This window comes from Rana temporaria, chromosome 7, assembly GCF_905171775.1.
Source record: "Rana temporaria chromosome 7, aRanTem1.1, whole genome shotgun sequence".
Classification (NCBI taxonomy): Eukaryota; Metazoa; Chordata; class Amphibia; order Anura; family Ranidae; genus Rana; species Rana temporaria.
The window spans coordinates 97715742-97737310 of record NC_053495.1 but is presented as its reverse complement, the minus strand read 5'-3'; the positions used below and the strand labels follow the sequence as shown (position 1 = coordinate 97737310).

The 21569-nt window shown below is 44.3% G+C and overlaps 1 protein-coding gene across 5 annotated transcripts in view; it reads right to left on the bottom strand.

Moving 5' to 3' along the window:
* Positions 1–21569, bottom strand: part of ATF6 (activating transcription factor 6) — a 153981-nt gene that overhangs the window by 100901 nt on the left and 31511 nt on the right. For 2 of the 5 annotated variants that reach the window (XM_040359722.1, XM_040359721.1), the window contains exons 5-8: positions 13688–13811; positions 10520–10582; positions 6275–6487; positions 3744–3946 (exon numbers count right to left, since the gene is read on the bottom strand). In XM_040359722.1, coding sequence (XP_040215656.1) covers positions 3744–3946; positions 6275–6487; positions 10520–10582; positions 13688–13811 — 603 coding nt within the window. The remainder of the gene's footprint in view (positions 1–3743; positions 3947–6274; positions 6488–10519; positions 10583–13687; positions 13812–21569) is intronic. The other 3 variants (XM_040359723.1, XM_040359724.1, XM_040359726.1) reach the window with 3 other exon arrangements.

Here is a 21569-nt window from a genome sequence, read left to right as displayed (position 1 = left end):
TACGCCAGGCTGAAAAGATCCACACTGAAAGATTTATTAGAGAGTCGTGGTAGGAGCACCAGCAACAGACCACGGAGGGAGCTGATAGCTGAACTGCTGGAGCTGGACGAAATGGATGGATCCATGGAAGGAACGGAGCCCCTTGCACCGGTCAGCGAAGAAGATGTAATTACTGGGATTGTACAGCGGAGATTATCCTTGTATCCAGAAACGTCCGTGGAACTAATCAACCAGCTGTTCCGGGAAGCAAGGGAAGAGATACAAACGAAGAGGGGACAAGAACTGGAACTGGTAAGAGCGAGACAGCCCATTACACCTGCAGTTCCTACCCCCCCACCTGCTGCTACAGGAAAGAAAATACCGTTCACTGCATTTAAAGCTTTTGTAGAAAGTGAGGAGGAAATAGATGGATATTTGGCGGACTTTGAGAGGCAGTGCTCACTACACCAGGTACCACCAGACCAATGGGTCACTATTTTGTCGGGGAAATTGTCGGGCAAAGCCAATGAAGCCTTTCGGGCTCTCGCTCCAGAGGATATTTTACAATATCAGCAAGTTAAAAAGGCGCTGCTAACCCGATATGCCGTAACGCCAGAAGCCTACCGCCGGGGCTTCCGGGAGTCCAAGAAGATGGCTGTGGACTCCCACATGGAATGGGCCAACCAGTTACAAAGGGTGGCATCCCTTTGGGTCCAAGGGTGCAAGGCCAACACCAGGGAGGAAGTATTGCAGCTGTTCCTAATGGAACATTTCTTCCAAGACCTGGCCGCAGACATACAAGACTGGGTACGAGATCGCCGTCCCGCTAACTTAAACGAGGCGGCTCGGCTAGCAGATGAGTACGCGGAGACAAGGAAAGGAAGCCAGGGTACTATGCGGCTGGCTCAGAAGGTAGAACCGCGTACTCCAACCGTCACCCCACGCCCAGAGTTTCGGGCTCCAGTCCCACCACGTCCTCAGGGGCCTAGCAACTACCCCCGGGATTCGCCTAGGGTGACGTGCCATCACTGCAGCGACACGGGACATATTGCTCGTTATTGCCCTTTGAGAGCTACAAATAACAACTGGAGACGCACAACACCCAACACAGAGGTCACTCCATCACGTCCCTCTGCGGCCCACTGCCTGGAGACCGAGGGGGGCCCTGAGGAATGTCTGGGAATTTGGTATGAGGCAGACCCAATACAAGCGGCCTCTCCGGATAACCGTCAGCATCACCGTCAGGAGGTACGAGTGAATGGACAAGTAGCACAAGGCCTAAGAGATTCCGGGACTACTATCACTCTGATTCCAAAACATCTGGTAAAGCCAGAGAACGTGTCCACTCACACAGTTGCCGTCCGGGTCGCAGGGGGTGCTGTATTTCGCGTACCCACCACCCGGGTGCACTTAGACTGGGGAGCCGGGTCAGGAAAGACCACAGTTGGTATCATGGACAACCTACCTGCCGAGGTGGTGCTGGGCAACGACATTGGCCCTCTGACTTCGGCTTATTTACCCACACCTGCTGCCGCTTGTCCCGTGACCACCCGCGTTGCTGGAATCAACCCACTTGCTGCTGAGAACCGGGTAAGACTACCTTCCCCGACATGTACTGTAGATCCGGCACAATATCACAGTCTAAAATGGGAATGTGACAAGTTGGCCAGTGAGAAATCAGAGATGCAACGACACTATGTCATGTATTATGAGATGTCCCGTGGCTTGAACATTGAAATGCACAAACAGGCGGAAATTGTCAAAAGATTAAATGGGATTTGCATCCAGGTGGTGCCGTATCTGTCCCAAGAGCATCAGCAACAGGTTTTGGGAGCCATTGAGAGAGCAAAGCAAGTGACTGTTCCAAAATTGAATTCCATTATTCACCGTCACCATCAGCTACCGACCTGGTAAGCCAATGGGAAGGCCGACGGACTGTCCAGGCAAACGGAACTTTTACCCTAACAGCAGACCGGACATCCCCAAGTTGATCCGAAAAAGATCAATCCGGGTCTGCCGGAGTGTTCCACAAAAGGGGAGTAGTGTAACAGACATATGCATGCTGCCGGGACAGTTATAATCGTCATGCAGGGAGGACTACAAGGAACTGCATGGCTTGTCACAATTAATGTAATGGCTACCCAAGTAGTGGGAGGGTCTCAGCCGTTGGAGACGTCCTTTTCCCTGGCAAGCTGCGATATGCAGGTACCGCCGGAATATCCCATCGAACGCCCTTTCAAGAAACGAGACGGGCTACGTTTGCAGAGTCAAGCAGGACTAACTTTTAATGTCACATTTTTCCTCCTTATATCTGGTTACAAACTGTACAGAAACAAATGACACTCCCCCCCCCCCCAGGGGGGACTTCAATACACACACTTTGAAACAATGACATTCCCTTGAGCCAATCAGCCGCTAGACTTTTTGGCTCCTAACTTAACTTGATCAGACAATAGAATTCAATTAACCTTTAAAACAATTATCACTCACACATAATCCCCATCAGCCTACACCTCACAGGGGGCCTGTTACCTACACAAGAGAGAGTTCTCATTAGCTATGCGAAGGGTACATTAGCATTCAGCAGTGAAAGAGACTTGTCCAATTAACCCTTTGAGCTCAGAATACAATGTGGTACATCCAATTGTGACAAGCCATGCAGTTCCTTGTAGTCCTCCCTGCATGACGATTATAACTGTCCCGGCAGCATGCATATGTCCGCTACATTGTATTATACATTGTAAAAGGTATTTAGGCCCAGATTCTCGTAGGGAGCGCGTATTTGTGTACGGGCGTAGCGTAACGTATTTATGCTACGCCTCCGCAACTTTGACAGGCAAGTGCAGTATTCAAAAAACTTTCTCCGTAAGTTGCGGTGGCGTATCGTAAATTGGCCGGCGTAAGCCCGCCTAATTTAAATGAGGAAGATGTGGGCGTGCTTTATGTAAATTTATTGGGACCCCACGTAAATGACGCTTTTATCGAACAGCGCATGCACGCGCATGCTCAGTATCACGTCGAATTTTCTAATTAAATTGCTCCCGCTCAATGCCTAGTCGACGTGAACGTAACTTACGTCCAGCCCCATTCACGGACGACTTATGCAAACGACGTAAAAATTTTACGCTGTTCCGACGTCCATACCCAACATTAGTACGCCTCATAGAACAGGGGTAACTATACGCCGAAAAAAGCCTTACGCAAACGACGTAAAAAAATGCGCCGGCCGCACGTACGTTTGAGAATCGGTGTATCTAGCTCATTACCATATTCAACGTGTAAATCGACGGAAGCGCCACCTAGCGGCCAGCATAAATATGCAACTTAGATACGACGGCGTAAGAGACTTACGCTGGTCGGATCGAATACAAATCTATGCGTAACTGATTCTAAGATTTAGGCGCATAGATACGACGCCTCAAACTCGGAGATACGCCGGCGTAACTCGTACGAGAATCTGGGCCTTAGTGTTTTACACATTACCCTTGCAAAGCATGGGCCCTGCGCTCAAGCTCCCCCTTTCACCAGCAACACTTGCTGCATGAGGTTAACAGGTTATTCAATATCTAAATGTGTTTCCTCCAAGTGCCCCAATTTTCTACTAAATCAAATAACAGAAAGTTAATTAGCCATAATGAGAATCTGTAAGACTGAGGTAGGTGCAAAAGACTGTAAATGCCTTTGGAGCAGGGCAGCAGAATACAGAGGCAGCCTATAAATTAGTGAAAATATATTATTCTTCCTAATAAATAGGATCAACTTACATCTGTTTCACAGTCAGGAGTTCGAACTGGTGAATGGATAAAAGACTTCACTGTTGTTGTATTGTCATGATTAAGTCCAATGTGTGACAGGATATTTACAGATGGTGCTGCTCCTCCATTCACAGCCAAGACAGGTTGTCCTGCAACAATCCCAGATGTAGGGAGCTGAACAACTGTAGACGGGGCAAGTACAACTTGTTGTCCTGGGGTTAAAAAAAAAAAAAAAATATTCAAAAGCCTTCAAAAAAGCTGCTCAGAATATAGCAGTGCAGATTCTGCAAAATTATATTTTACAAGTAAGTAATTACAATTTGTCTTTCATTATAGGCAAGGTTAAGACCAACTTGGTTTAATATATACAGTATTATAATCCCGCAAAAGAAGCCCGAGATAATGAAGATGCAGAAACTGCCACAGCGGCCTTTTTTTGAAGTGCAGGATTGCCTTCCTAATCTCAGAGTCGCTGGTCAAATAATCATAAAAAGTACAACCATTCCTTAACCACTTAACGCCCGCAGAATGGCACGGCTGGGCAGATCGACGTACCGGCACTTCGTTTACATCTTCCCGGTCCGAAGCTCCGGGACCGCGAGACCCGATCGCTGCTGGGGTCCCGCGATCGGTCCCCGGAACTGAAGAATGGGGAGAGCCGCATGTAAACACGGCTTCCCCGTGCTTCACTGTGGCGGCTGCATCGATTGTGTCTCCCTATAAAGGGGATGACACGATCGATGACGCCACTCCTACAGCCACACCTCCCTACAGTTGTAAACACACACTAGGTGAAACATAACCCCTTCAGCGCCCCCTGTGGTTAACTCCCAAACTGCAACTGTCATGTTCACAATAAACAATGCAATTTAAATGCATTTTTTGCTGTGAAAATGACAATGGTCCCAAAAATGTGTCAAAATTGTCCGAAGTGTCCGCCATAATGTCGCAGTCACGAAAAAAAATCGCTGATCGCCGCCATTAGTAGTAAATTTTTTTTTATAAAAATGCAATAAAACTATCCCCTATTTTGTAAACGCTATAAATTTTGCGCAAACCAACTGATAAAACGCTTATTGCGATTTTTTTTTTACCAAAAATAGGTAGAAGAATACGTATCGGCCTAAACTGAGGACAAAAAAAATGTTTTTTTATATATTTTTGAGGGATATTATAGAAAAAAGTAAAAAATATTGAATTTTTCTCGAAACTGTCGCTCTGTTTTTGTTTATAGCGCAAAAAAATAAAAACCGCCGAGGTGATCAAATACCACCAAAAGAAATCTCTATTTGTGGGAAAAAAAGGATGCCAATTTTGTTTGGGAGCCACATCGCACGACTGTCTGTTAAAATTGTCTGCGCAATTGTCTGTTAAAGCGACGCAGTGCCGAATCGCAAAACCTGGCCTGGGCATTTAGCTGCCTAAAGGTCCAGGGCTTAAGTGGTTAAAATAGGATGGGAATTTCTGAAGTCACAATAGATGGTTGGTTAAGGCTGGTTATATCTTGCCTAGATTATGGCAAAGGTGACGGGGGGTGTTCCACCTATTTCCATACATACAGGTCTCTCCTGTGTTCCACCTATTTCCATACCACCATCTGAAGGTAATCACAGCAAGTTCATGGTGGAACAAAAAACTGCACCATATATACAGTATAATCGTTTGTTAAAAAGGAGAAGGATGCAACCTCTACAGAATATTGTTACTATAAAGTTACTAATCACTTCAGTTAACATTTAAATGTTTTCCACCTCAGCCAAGGATTTTCTAATTCATCTGTGTAATCTAATGACTAACCATGTGGACAAGACAACTGTGACCGAATAATAAAAGTACTGTATGTTTACAACATGGATACAACAGGAGTATAAGATATTGGGCTAAGTAACCAGTAAAGCCTATGTCACACTAGCGACTCTCAACTCGATTTTTCCAGTAGTGGTTCCCTTGCTGCCTCAACCAGTGAGGTGTCAATCCTCTCTTAAAATAGATCTTAACCCTAAGTGGATGGTATTTAGTTTTCTGAAAATGCTGTATAACAAACTGGCATATTTTTTATTTTATTTTTTAAATCTTGTATTCACCTTTTATTGTATCTCAGCCCAGCTGATATCTTGCATCCTCTCTGCAGCCAATTATCTTATCTACATCACACCACTCTACTGCACATCATTGTTCTGTAGCACTTCCTAATCATGACAAACGGGGGGGGGGGGGGGGGGGACCTATGTAATGTGTGTTGGAACAGCCGCTTGTAGTCCCAGCCAGAGGAATACAGGTTATCAAAATGGAACCACAATTAGGAGACAGTTGTCATCTCAAAGCAACAACTTCTGAAATAACATTAACATTTTAAAGCTTAAATGCGATTTTGCCGAGGGGTTTAAATCTACTTAAACAGTGATAAAGATTTTGCAACATTTTGGCCAGAAGGTGAGTAACTGAGTGACCAAGTATTTTGGTCATCCTGTAAAATCACTAGTGTGACTGTCCCAAAAAGGAGAGTATAGCTTTTTAATAGCATAATTAATGACAATTACCAAATCTCTGCTTACCGGCTGGTCGTGCTGGCTGAATGGCAATCAGAGACTGTTTTTGTAGCAGTGCTGCAAGCGGCTGAAATATAATGGTTTTAGCAGTGCTTCCTGAGGCAGGCTGGATATTTGCAGTGTTAGGAATCAGAATGGCTTTTGGCTGAATCGCTGTCTTTGGCACCACAGGTGGAAGTTTTCTCTTCTTTACTGGTGTTTTGCCTATAGATAAAAACAAACAGTTGAAACTCTATGGTTGTATCCAATATTCAGTTAAAAAAAAATAAAAAAAAAATAAAAATTATGAGTTCTGATCTCATATACCAACTATGGATTTTTTTTTATGGTTGAACTAGATGGACTTGCGTCTTTTCTCAACCTGACTATGTAACTATGTGTCACTATTCCGTGTGGTTAGCTGCTGGAGCTGGCGTTATTGATACTACAAGATTGCATTGCAGTGCCGAGAAAGGTAAACATGAACAATGGCAACAGACGAGTTTAGGACTTAAATGCAGCATATAGAAATAGGATCATACAGGCATAGCCCAACAGAAGTGTAGAATGCAGGCATGCTGTAAATAACATCAGACCTACAGCCACCAGGTTCCCTTTAAACCAACCAGGAAACTACGATTAGAGGCATTTGCCTACAGCAGCAGTCCTGAATCGGCGTTCCTGTCCGCGATAAAAGAGGAACAATACTCCCGTCCAACTCTCCAAATCTGTGTGGTAGGACCTATAAAAGTGCTTCTAAGACGTTATTAAAGTTTTAGTGTCATAGCATGTCAAAATTCACTGAGATCTCTGAAATGTGTTCTCAACTATTTACAATGAAAACACCCAAAATAACTGAAGTCTTCATTTACATGGGGCTGTTTTTTTATGCACAGAATGCAGGTTCTTGCTGGCTGTTAGCAGACGACTCTGCATAAACAACATGCCTAAAGTACTCAAGTTTCGAATGGCACAAATCTTCTAAGAACTTTTATGCAGCTGTGACCTTTTATTTGTAAGCCACTAAACGTTGGTTCCACTAATGCCGCTTTTAGATGCATATAAAACTATACGCTGTACACAGCTAAACGCACCATTTTATAGGCGAATGAGCCCCCCTTTATCATATGACAAAACATCACTGGTACAGTCACCCATTTTCTATAATGTCATAAATAGTTAAATACAGAGCACTTGATTGCAGTCAAGGGAGCAATAATCCCTTTCATTGGGTAGAGTTTCCTTCATCTTCCACAGCTAAAAGAGACCATTCCCATTGCCAGCACACCACAACACATAGGTGTGAACAAGGTGCGTTTTACATTTTGCATTAATCTGCTTGCAATGCTAGTAACAGGACTACAGCATACATGACATGTATTTTCTAGTCCTTAAGCGTACGTTCAAGGTACTAAAATTGAAACAAAAAAAATGCCACTGGTAGTTGGTTTCTCCAAACAAAATTGTAAACATCAGCAACAGAGGTAAGCAGTAAATCAACTACCGGAAACTTACAGTATGCATTAGGTCTGCTAGGTGGCCTCAGTGACTATTTGGGCTTGCTTGCACGTGTTTTTTATGCATTTATAACACATTTGTGATGCACTTTCAGCATGTTTTTAGTGCATTTATCAATTTTTTTTTTTTACCAAGTTGCATTCACAGTGCGTTCCCAGTATGTTTACATGCAGAAAAACGCAGCATTCTGTACTTTTTAAAATACACATGAAATAATCACAATGTTATAAACTAGGCTCATTGCAATACAGCCAAGTTTCTTCTATACGGAGTGTAAAAATGCATTTGACTGCCTCTGGTGAAAAACGAGCCCTCACTATAATAAGATGACTGATAATAGATTGCCCATTTTAAATTTGACAAAAAAAAAAAACTGAACTAGAATAAGTTTTCAAATAATAGTTGCAGATTCAGACCTTTCCCTGAGAGAGATATTTCTTTGAAAACCTCACTATATTACGACAGACTTTGTGTGAAAAAAAATTGTACGTAATTCAGTAGTAAATTGGTGTTGCAGTGACAGTTTCTCTGCTTTATGGGATATGTACAGTAACCACTTGACCTCCAGAAGAATCACCCCCCTTCACAACCAGGCCATTTTTTGCGATGCGGCACGGCATTACTTTAATGTGAAGTATGGTAGATGCGCTGCGGGGGAGGGAATGGGAAGGTGGAAGTAAAAAGGGAATGCGAAGTAAAGGGATCGTGGGTGAACTTAAACAGTGAGATAAAAAATAAAATAAAAAAATTAGGGTATCTGATGATACTACAATGAACAATACAGATGAAAGTGAACAAACACCTATAATCCTATAAAGATTTAACAGTGAAAATACAAAGTAAAATGGCAACTACATATACAAACACCAAAAATAGCATAAAATAAGTGGGGAAAAAAATTGATAGTTTTGCACATTTTTTTTCCCACTTATTTTATGCTATTTTTGGTGTTTGTATATGTAGTAGCCATTTTACTTTGTATTTTCACTGTTAAATCTTTATAGGATTATAGGTGTTTGTTCACTTTCATCTGTATTGTTCATTGTAGTATCATCAGATACCATACATTTTTTATTTATTTTTTATCTCACCCACGATCCCTTTACTTCGCATTCCCTTTTCACTTCCACCTTCCCATTCCCTCCCCCACAGCGCAGCTACCATACTTCACATTATTATCACTTTTTCTGTTAGGATCAGATCCACAGGTGCTGCTGTAGTCCCCCCCCCCCCCCCCATCACACAGCGCCGGAGTTCTCTATTTCTATATTACTGCATTACTTTACCTGACAAATGCGTGGTCATGCAACGCTGTACATAAAATTAGAATGTCATTTTTTCCCCCACAAATAGAGCTTTCTTTTGGTGGTATTTGATCATCACTGGGTTTTTAATTGTTTGCACTATAAACAAAATTGCTGACAATTTAAAAACGTTCTGCTATAAAACCTATCCAATAATTTTTTTTTTGTAAGAAAAACAAAAACAAATTCCTAATACATTTAGGGCAATATATATTCCGTTACATATATTTGGTTAAGAAAAAAAAATCCCAATAGGAATATATTCACTTGTTTGTGCAAAAGTTATAGCGCCAACAAACTATGGGATATACACTGGAATTTTTATTTGATTATTTATATACACTAGTAATGGCGGTGATCAATGACTTCTAGCGGGACTCTGATATTGCGGCACACAATCTGACACCAACTCGTATTTTGTGGGGACCAGTGACACTAATACAGTGGTGGTCAGTGCTAAAAATATGCACCGTTATTGTACTAATGAGACTGGCTGGGAATGAGTGTAAACATCTAGAGCGATAAAATCATGGATTTTATTCATCACATCCCTGCTGACAGAAGAGAACTCTGCCTTTTTTCCATAGGCAGTACTCTGTTCTGTGTCTTTCCTCGCCGATCACAGCACAGCCACAATGCCCCTACCTGGAAGTGCCGGATCACATACTAGTATAACTAAGTTATGTGGTCGGCAAGCAGGTAATATTTGCAATCTGAATGCATTTATGAAAATTTGTACGAAACTTCTTAGAACATTGGTAGGTCGTTTACTGTTAAAATGTTTTGATTTTTGAACAAATGGACTTGACGGAAGGGAAATCATTGCAGTCCAAAACCGAACATCGATTTGACCCACTAATAGTTAGAAAAACAAGCACTCAGGGATACATATTCTCAGATCTCCTGAACTGGCTTGATTCCAGAAATTACCCCCTGAAGTCCCGATGAACTCTAGGCAGTTGATTTTGAATATGACTTTAGCTGCCAGGCTAACGATAGCGAAACATTGGAAGCAGCTTGAGGCATCACGTAAATACATCAAACGCAAGCTTAATTGGATGTTGGTAACGATAGGCTCACCTGTACCCTCTATAACACCACCGCAAAATTTGACAAGACGTGGGATCCATTGGTAAGATAAACATTTCTATTGACTAGCGAGTCCTGAGGCAGCCCTCCTCACCCTTTCTGCCAATACAGGCAATGCTGTCTCTTTGTCTCTCTTTCCTTATCTCTGAAACATTAGGAGGCAAATTCACCTCTATTTTCATGAGTATGATGGTTGTTGCCTCTTGTGCCTTTCATTTCACAAATAATTTCTATGTCAGAGAGACATATATCTAGTGAAAAATTTGTTCTATGGTGTCATTATTCTGTTGGTTTAACATGCCTATTAATATTTTTAAAATATGTTTGCACCTATATTTTTTGATACCATTTGTATTGATCTTTGCACTTGAGAGATTTTGTTCTACTTGAATTGTTGCCTTTAGAACCGCTGAAAATTTAATAAAAAATATTAAAATCAAAAACTGTCACAAACTTGTGCATAAACACAATAAATGTGCAAAAAGTCCAATGTGTGCTTTAACATGTCCATAAATCAACATATGCATAAAACAAACACATGTGCAAAAATCCACACCCACCGCAATATTTTCTTCATGCACTTTTCCAGTGTTATATATATATATATATATATATATATATATATATATATATATATATATATTTTTTTTTTTATTAGGGATTCAATTTCTAAGGCAAAAAATAAACTAACATTTTGGCAGACTTTGCTTACGCCGAGTCTCAGTGATGTAAAAGATTGATATATATATATAGATTGATTGATATATATATATATATATATATATATATATCAATCACACACACACATACATACATATACACACACACACACACACACACACTAAATTTCAAGAAGATTGGATAATATTTAGAGTGCACACTGATCGGTTTTGTAAAAGTAGGCAAAAAATACGATTTTTCAATGTTAATTACTTTTAATTTTTACTTTTATAAGAGCATTTACATGGCTTCCAATGCCCTGTACACACAATCGGAATTTCCAAAGGGATAAAATCCGGTGGAATTTTTCGTCAGAATTCTGTTCAAGCTGTCTTGCATGCACACCATCAGACCAAATTCGTCCCTCCAAAACGCACCGATGTAAAACACTACGACGAGCCGATAAAAATGAAGTTCAATGCTTCCGAGCATGCGTCAACTTGATTCTGAGCATGTGTGGTTTTTTCTCCGTCGGAGTGCCACACAGACAATCGGAAAAAAATAAAACATGTTCTATTTCTAAACTCCAACGGAAAAAAGTCAGATGGGGCCCCCACACACGGTCAGAATATCTGATGAAAAAATTCTGTCAGATTATTTTCATCAGAAATTCCGATCATGTGTACAAGGCATTAGAGAATCACTGCAGTATTCTGTCATGTCGTGTATCTCAAAAAATTCAAAGAACGTCTTTGTTTTATTAGTAATGAAATGGCTCAGGTCTTTTCCTTCAAAAAACATGTTTTTACCCTCTAATGGTTTCACTTCCTTTTTCTTTGCAGGTTTGGTTTCTCGATTTTTTGGCATATTTTCATCTGCTCACCAGTGCCTTTCAGGGCAACAGGTACACCAAGCAAATGTTAAAAATCTTTGCCAGTCACTAGATCCGCAACTCTATCTTTCAAAGTTTTGACATTAACATGGGCAACTGAGGGCAACAGTTTACTATCCCAATGCAAAACCAAATGAGGAGGATTTTCAAAGAGTGACTCTTTGATTTCCTTTGCCATTTTACTTCTATTGATGGCCCCAGCTCGGTAAACAGTAGCTGGAGATATGGAAATTTTTGAAACATCGTGGCCAAGGCTGTTTGCAGTTGCTATAAATGAAGTACTTGCTTGTCGAATAGATAGCTGTTCTCTGTCCCAAGTAGACGCGAGTGTCTGATCAAGAGGTTTTTATCTAGGACTTGAACGTAATTTTTTCGTTGCTGGAGGCAAAAACTCAGCCTCTTCGTCACTAGGTGCTTGTGATGATGTCTTCCAGTATCACTCTTATTGATTTCAGAGATAGCTTTGTAATGTTTATTCTTATATCAATCTTTTTTTCTTCTTTTGTACACTTAGTTCAATGTTAGAAATTTCACTAGTTTGTGATAAAAGTGATCAATGTGTGCAACCCCTAAATATTATCCAATCTTCTTGAAATTTGGCATATATATCTTTTACATCACTGAGACTTGGGGCTAGGGTTGTCCCGATACCGATACTAGTATCAGTATCGGGACAGAGACGGAGCATTTGCGCGAGTACTTGTAGTGGCGCAAATGCTCCCGATGCTTCACCGATACTTCAGATGAGAGAAGTCAGCGGGCGGCGAGCGTATCAGAGTGGAGAGCGGGGCGGAGTGCGTGACTTGGCATAGAGCGGAGAGCGGGGGAGGAGTGCGCGGTGGGGATCAGAGTGGAGAGGGGTGGAGTGCGGGGCGGGGATAAGAGCAGAGAACAGAGCGAGTCTTCAGGCGGGGAAGTAAAGTGACATGCACACAGTCTTGCCTTCCTCCTTATGATCTACTGTTTGTAAAACTTGCAGCGTGTCTTCTGCTGTTCAGTATGTCCCGCTGTGTAAATCCCATCACTCATCATATCACCCTGGCAGGTATTTTGCTGGATGTGACTCAGTCTCCTGCCTGTTTGTTTTCGACGCTGGTGGAGGAAGCTTTGATAAGAAGTGCACCAAGAATGGCCCAGTGGGAGGGGAGACCTGCCTTTCTTTGGTGAATTAGAACTAACTCTTCAGGAGTGCAGGACATTCTTCCCACTGACCGCCAATGTAAGGGGCATTTTTCCCCCTGACCGCCAATGTAAGGGGCATTCTTCCCCCTGACCGCCAATGTAAGGGGCATGCTTCCCCCTGACCGCCAATGTAAGGGGCATGCTTCCCCCTGACCGCCAATGTAAGGGGCATTCTTCTCCCTGACCGCCAATGTAAGGGGCATTCTTTCCCCTGACCGCCAATGTAAGGGGCATTCTTCCCCCTGACCGCCAATGTAAGGGACATTCTTCCCCCTGACCGCCAATGTAAGGGGCATTCTTCCCCCTGACCGCCAATGTAAGGGGCATTCTTCCCCCTGACCGCCAATGTAAGGGGTATCCTTCAAAAAAGTATCGGTAATCAGCGAGTACATGAAAAAAAAGTATCGGTACTTGTACTCGGTCCTAAAAAAGTGGTATCGGGACAACTTGGGGCGTAAGCAAAGTCATATGAAGAAATAATAATATATATATATATATATATATATATATATATATATATATATATATACATACTTACATACATATACACATACATACATACATATATATATTACACACACACACACAAACAGAACACTCAAATTCTGTATGAAAAACTTGTCATGTCACTGCGAAGGGGCATAAAGCACTATAGGGCTTTCATAACCTAAGTGGTCCAACCATTAAAGCAAGTGCACATCACTGCAAGCCCCCCCACCCCAAGTTGTACAGAAAACATTCACTTGCTTTTTTTTTTTTTTTAACAGGAAGGGAACGTACTTTTGGTGGGTGTTGTGACTACAAGATTCTCGTCAGACTGTTCTGGTGAACTGGGACTTATTGAAGCTTCAGAGTATAAGGAGACTGGAGACATCTGAACACTGGAGGAAATATCAATCTCTTCCTAAAACAAAGTAAATGGAAAATATATTAGAGATGATAAAGGCCAGGAGCATTTTATACATTTTACTTACATGACCTCTCTCAGCTGATATTATCGCTGTGGTGTCTTCTGACATGATTTATATTTTTTCGTTCCAATAGCAGGTCGAGCGAAAAACAAAAATGAGCCAATTCTCCCAGCCACACATTTAAGGAGGGTGGGGGGGATCATTCCCGATGTGGTATTGTATTCTCATAGCTGGTAGCCTTCCAAGTCGTCAGAATACAATGGATTAGTAGGGCAACACTGATCATTCAGGAAAAACCCAACAACCTGGTTGTACACAAGTCGATCAATAGATCGACTTGCGTACAAACATCTTGCCCATACATTGATTGAAATTTGTCTGGATAGTTTTGGGAGAGACGTAGGACCACTGGTCGACCGCCATTGGTCCCACTCTCTGAGGGCTGTGTATGGAAACACAAATACCAGCTACCGTGATCATGATTTATGGCAGGGGTGACCTCTCATCTTAGATGAGGGTGATCCCCAGTCATGCAGTTCCTCTTTGGAGGATGCATTATTTGCCATTAGGAAATATATAGTCACAGCCCAAAATGACACTATACTGGTACCTTTGCAATCAATGATGTATGTCACCATTATGTACCGGTACTTTTCTTTACTGTATTGTATGGTTTTATAATTATAAGGTTTATGACCTTAATAAAAAAGGATTGTAAAATTTGGCTGGTCCCTGCTGAATCGGTCATATGTTTTTGATCCATGTATGCCTGCCTGGCCTTAAAGACTCTTCTTAAAAGTATACACTGTCTGGTACAGCCTCCTCAGTATGTGCATGCAGCAATCCTTATTCAGGCCAAAAGTTTGTACTATTATCAGGACAAAAGGACTACCCACACTTTATAGTATCTGAATGGAGATAACCATGTGTGGGAGGAGTCGGGCCCAACTGTAAAGAATTTGAAAACATACTGTAGAGGAGAACAAGTCTTTGAGGAAGGGCAGGGGGTGTTCACAAGATATGAAGTATGTGTAATATGCAGTTACACATTACAATACTTTGTCTTATACCCCACAACAAAAAGGCACATTTCATTTCAGGGATTCCAAGATGAATTGCACCACAAAAAAAAACATTAAAATGATGGAAAACAAACAAATATGATCACAAAAAAAAATACTGTAATTGTTGCAATCTGTTATTCAAGGCTTTCAGATTTCAGTGTTTTATTTGGGATATTCTTTACAAAATTTTAAATAATTTTGGAGCCATAAAAAGGCACACCAACTGTACAGTATGGTTTAAAGAAGAGTTCCACCCAAAAGTAGAACTTCCACTCGTTGTACTCTTCCCCCACCCCCAACTCCGGTGCCCTATTTGGCACCTGCCTTTTATCCTGTTCCCACTTCCGGGAGTCTCAGCCGCGGGTATTGACGTCACCGCCGGGCTCCACCCTCCTCCTTCCCCGGCCGCCGTGCCAGTAGGAGAGAGGAGCAGAGCCTCGTGCATGCGCAGTAGGGTTCCCATCGTGAAGCCGTAAGGCTTTACTGCCCAGTTCCCTTACTTGCAATGGAGGTGGCATGCACCCGACAGCTGATGGAAACATCAGCTGCTTTGCCAACATCGCTGGACTCCAGGACTGGTAAGTATATCCGATTATTAAAAGCCAGCAGCTGCAGTATGTGCAGCGGTTGGCGGACCTCCGCTTTAAGTTCAGTATCAGCATTCTTGTTGATGCTGGTAGAAAAATGTGTGTGTGTGTGTGAATTTTTTTCGTCATACTTACCTGTAAAATTCCTTTGAGTACCTCACGGGACACAGTTAGGCTAATATTTACCCACTGGGTTATACGCAATCTCTTGGTGAAGGGACACTGGTAGACAAAGCCTTAGACAGGATGTGATCCTCTATAGAACCTATATATACATACAGGAAACACTTCAGTTTTGTAGCAAGCACTGAATGCTCAAAAAAGAGGGGAGGGGCCTCTGTGTCCCATGATGTACAGGGACACAGGTAAATCCCATGTCCCATGATGTAAAAGGGATTTTACAGGTAAGTATGACGGAAAAAAAATAAGTGGATTTTTATATACAGCTTACCTGTAAAATCCTTTTCTTGGAGTACATCACGGGACACAGAGCAGCATAGCCATTACTATGTGGGTTATATAGTGTACCTTCAGGTGATGGACACTGGCACTCCCAAACAGGAAGTCCCCTCCCTATATAACCCCCGCCCATAACAGGAGTACCTCAGTTTTGTAGCAAGCAGTATTCATCCCAAGTATTTCCCACAAGAGGGGTGGGAGCTCTGTGTCCCGTGATGTACTCCAAGAAAAGGATTTTACAGGTAAGCTGTATATAAAAATCCACTTTTCTTTATCGTACATCACGGGACACAGAGCAGCATAGCCATTACTATGTGGGATGTCCCAAAGCAATTCTTTAATGAGGGGAGGGAGACATTCCAGATAAATAATTTAATTAAGGGTGCCCTGGACCCGAGGATCTTATACTGCAGCCCGCAGTACCGCCTGCCCAAAGGCTGTGTCGGCGCGCCTCCTAACGTCCAATTGGTAAAATTTGGTAAACGTGTGGACTGACGACCAGGTCGCCGCCCTGCAAACCTGAGCCATGGAGATCTGGTGATGTGCTGCCCAAGATGAGCCCATGGCCCTAGTAGAATGGGCCTTCACCGACAAAGGAGGGGGAATCCCCTTCAAATCGTAGGCCTGAGTAATCACTTGTTTAATCCATCTAGCGATAGTGGATTTTGCTGTCGCTTGACCCTTCTTGGGTCCATCTGGCAAAATGAATAATACATCGGTCTTCCGAACCTTCTCTGTGGCCTTAAGATAGCACTTCATGGCCCGGGCAACATCTAAGGTATGGAGTAATCTTTCTTTTCCCGAAGCGGGTTTCGGAAAGAAGGACGGCAGGATCAAATCCTGGTTCAAGTGAAAACTTGAAATCACCTTTGGAAGAAACAACGGATGTGGACGCAGAACAACTCTATCCCTATGCAGAACAAGGTATGGTTCTCTACAACAGGGTTTCTCAACTCCAGTCCTCAAGGCGCCCCAACAGGTCATGTTTTCAGGCTTTCCATTATTTTGCACAGGTGATTTAATCAGTTTCACTGCCTTGTAATTACCACAGCTGTTTCATCTGAGGGAAATCCTGAAAACATGACCTGTTGGGGCGCCTTGAGGACTGGAGTTGAGAAACACTGCTCTACAAGACAGGGCTGCCAACTCTGACACCCTTCTAGCAGAAGCCATAGCCACCAAAAACACTAGCTTTTTAGTTAGTAAAAGCAATGGAATCTCGGCTAAAGGCTCAAAAGGTTGCTTCTGTAGAGCCGATAGGACAAGGTTTAGGTTCCAAGGACAAAGCGGAGCCCTGATTGGAGGCTTAATCCATAAAACACCCTGTAAGAAGGTCTTAACAAGGGAGTGGGTAGCCAATGGTCTCTGAAACCAAATTGACAAGGCCAAAACCTGCCCTTTGATAGTACTCACTGCAAGGTTCTTATCTACCCCGAGCTGAAGAAACTGTAAAATTCTGCCAATGGTATATTTGCGGGGATGCCAGCCCCTTGACTCACACCAGATTACGTATGCCTTCCACACTCTGTAATAGATTGTTCTGGAAACTGGCTTTATAGCTTTATTTAGAGTGGAAATAACCTGGCTAGACAGGCCTCTACCCCTGAGAATTAGGGATTCAGTCGCCAGGCCATCAAATTTAGTTGCCGTAAGGCAGGGTGGAGTATTGGCCCCTGTGAAAGCAGGTCTGGACGGAGCGGGAGAGTCCAGGGCTCTCCTACCGACATCCTCACTATTAGGGAGTACCAAGACCTTCGGGGGCCAGGCCGGAGCCACCAGGATTACTGGTCTTTGTTCCACCCTGATTCTGCGCAAGAGGCGGGGTATCATCTGCAACGGAGGAAAGGCATACAGTAGCGCAAACTGATGCCAAGGGCACACTAGCGCATCGGTTCCACAGGCCAACGGGTCCCTTGTCCGGGACATGAACCTGTCCACCTTCTTGTTGAATCTTGAAGCCATGATGTCCACATCCGGAGACCCCAATCTCTGGCAAATATCCTGGAACACCTGGGGATGGAGGGACCATTCTCCCGGGAACAACTGTTGGCGACTTAGGAGGTCCGCTTGTAAATTTTCCACCCGGGAATAAATATCGCCAAGATGCACGGGACATGAGCCTCCGCCCATAAAAAAAAAAAATCAGGTTCACCTCTCTCTGGGCTGCCCAACTCTTGGTGCCCCCTGGTGATTTATATATGCCACAGCCGTGGCATTGTCGGACTGTACTCTTACTGGTGACCCCTGCAGTCTGGGTGTCCAAGCCTCCAGGGCCAAGCGTGCCGCCCTGATTTCCAACACATTGATGGGCAAGAGTCTTTCTGATTGTGACCACACTCCCTGCTGGGTCCATCCTTCCAGGATCGCCCCCCAGCCCAAGAGGCTGGCATCTGTGGTTACCAACTTCCAGGAGATGGGACTGAAGGACCTTCCTCTTTGCAGGTTCTGGGGGATCAACCACCAGCACAGACTTTGCCGCACAAGTGGTGATAGGGTTAAGGGCAGGTCTAATGCCTGGGCCCTTCTGTTCCAAGCCGATAGAATGGCTGCTTGCAAGCTCCGAGTATGGAATTGAGCGTATGGCACTGCCTCTAAGGTGGCCACTAGTTTGCCCAGCAGTCGCATACACAGGCGAATGGTAGGTTTCTCCTTGCTAAGAACTAAGAGGATGACTTCCCTTACGGACTCGGCCTTTGCTTGCGGCAAAAAAACTCTCTGACGTTCTGTGTCCAACAACATGCCGAGGTATTCTAGCCGTCTTGTGGGCTGTAAGGCTGACTTGTCCTGTTTTAGGACCCAACCCAGAGACTCGAGGTACTGTACCGTGAGGCCCACTGCTTGATCTAGACTGGAAGCTGAGTGATCTATGATTAGATCGTCTAGATAAGCCATAATTGAGATTCCCTGGGTTCTTAGACTGGCTAAGACAGGAGCTAGAATCTTCGTAAATACCCGGGGGGCTATTGCTAGCCCAAACGGGAGGGCCACAAATTGGTAGTGGCGGTGATTCACTGCGAAGCGAAGGAATCTGTGATGTCCCGGGAATATCGGCACGTGGAGGTATGCGTTCTTTAAATCTATTGACGCTAAAAAATCTCCCTGCTGTAAGGCGGCGGCCACCGAGTGGATGGACTCCATCCGAAAAGACCGAATCATTAGGAAGTGGTTTAAACCCTTTAGGTCTAAAATTGGCCCGACATCGCCATTGGGCTTTGGTATGATGAAGAGATTTGAGTAGAATCCTAGCCCTCGTTCTGGGACTGGTACCTCCACAATTACTCCCTGGTGCAAGAGGCGGTCCAAAGCTGCCAGGAGAGCCACTCTCTTTCCCGGATCGCTGGGCAGGCTTGACTCATGAAAGTGAGGAGGGGGGATCCCCGAAACTCCAGTTTGTAACCTAAGGCCACCGAAGACAGGACCCACCTGTCGGTGACTCTGGCTTCCCAAACCTTTGAGAAAAACCGAAGCCTTCCCCCCACTCGAGTGAGTGGGGGCGCCCCTTCATAAAGTTGATTTGGGGGTTGGCTTGGCTGGCTTACGAGACCAGGGTCTCTTGCTACCCGAAGTCTGACCCTGAGATTTATTTCCCATTGTTGATCGCCCGGCAGGCCGTGGATACTGCCTACAGGCTGAAGGGCCTGGAGCGGGAGAGGCTGGTCGCTTGAACGTGGGACCACGAGATCTCCTCTTAACAGGTAAGAGGGTGCTCTTTCCATTAGATATCTTTTGTATATACTTGTCTAGATCCTCTCCAAACAACCTCTCTCCATGGAGAGGAAAACCTGCCAAGAGTTTCTTGCAGGGGGTCTCGGCCAACCAGTTTTTTAACCACAAGAGTCTCCGCATGTGCACTAAAAATAGAGATAGGCGGGAGGCCTGCTGGATAGAGTCCTTTATGGCATCCACCGCAAAACACAGGGCTCTTGGAAGATCGGCTAGTTCCTGGGCCTGTTGCGCCGGAACGTCCCTTAATACCTGCTTTGTCTGGTCCTTTAATGCCTGGCAAATACCAATAGCCACGACAGCCGGCTGGACCACTGCCCCTGCCGTGGCAAAGGAGGCCTTTAGCAGAGTCTCTAATGTTTTATCTACCGGATCTTTGAACATTTGAATGTTCTCTACCAGACAAGTTAAGGTCTTATTTTCCTCCATAGGGTAAAGTACAGAGAACCTCTTAGGAGGAATAAAGATTCTATCAGGTCGAACCCAGTCCTGAAAGATCAGGCTCTCTAAGAGCGGATAAACTGGAAACACCGCATTAGTCAGTGGTGCCTTCAGAGACCCCAAGGAGGATACCGCAGGTGTCTGTGGTTCAGGCAGCGGCAACTTAAACGCCGTCCGGACCATATCCAAATCAGACTCCTTTAGGTTATTCATTTGGTCTTCTGCAAAATCCAATTCCTCAGGGGAAAGGATCTCTGCATCTGAGAATACAAGTTTAGGGGACGGGGACCTAGCCCGTTTCCTAACTGGCAGTGAGGCTGCAATCAATGTTGTCAACCTCTGTTCCAAACCCCCCAGGGTGGAAGCCAGCATCTCCTGTGTGACATAGACAGGAGCTGGTTGGATAGGGCCAGCCGTAGCACCTAACAACCCTGATGGCTCACCTAGGGTCGTTCCAGTGAGGATGGGACCGCCGAAACCTGGCCAAGATCCTCCGAGCCCAAAGGGGAACCCTTTTGTTTTTTAACATTTTTTGCATTTTTAGCTGTCCCCGAACCCTTGGGAGCCATGACACAACCTTGAGGTACTCCGCTGCCACAACCAACTGTTACAGCAAGAAGTCACACAAAAAATAAGGCTAGGATATTGCTAGGTATTCCGAGCTTTCCTGCCCAAAAATTAAGGGAGACACTTATTCAAGAAATATTCCTAATTAATGCCCCCTTAATTTGCTGGACTGGTACTGAGCACTCAGGATAATATGTACAAAAAAAAAAAACTCAGCCTGAGAAAAGAATAAAGCTCAGGCTTGCTGCAAGAGAACTCTGGCTGAATTACACATAGAAAAAAAGGTCAGAGTATGAGCATAAGCTCCAGACCCGAACAGTTCTCTAAACCGCCACCGGGTGTCACTGTCTTCAGCTAAGAGCCTATCTCCAGGATACAAGTGCTCTCTGGCAGGGAGACTGCCGCTCTGTGTCCCTCCAGCTGCACCGTTCAGCTGTGGGCTCTAAATACACGCCTCCCCTGTGACATCAGACGGGAGGGGCACGTCCCGGACGCTGTCCTGCCCCCTCTGCACGTCACCCTGAAATCTTAAATTACCGTGCGCGCGCGGCAGCTACGGACGCACAGGCAGCTATGGGGAGGCCAGAAAACGCCGCCGAGAGACACGTGGAGCAAAGCTGGAAGCGGCGCCCAAACACACAGGTACAAGCAGACATAGCCCTCCTAGGGCCTGTGTCTAAACTCAGCTGGGGCAGCTTCTCCTTACCTCCTGCCAGGAGAATAGGGGATTTAGCAGAGCCACCATCCTTACCCTTGCGGTAGCAGCAGTATACCAGGGGCCAGCCAGGGGGAAGCGAATGGGTAACTGCCATCCTGTCTAAAAGACATAGTGGTATGGATTGCCGATGCAGAGCATACTATAGGCTAAAACCCAAGATCCCCCTGGAGAACCTACCGTCGAACCAAGTTC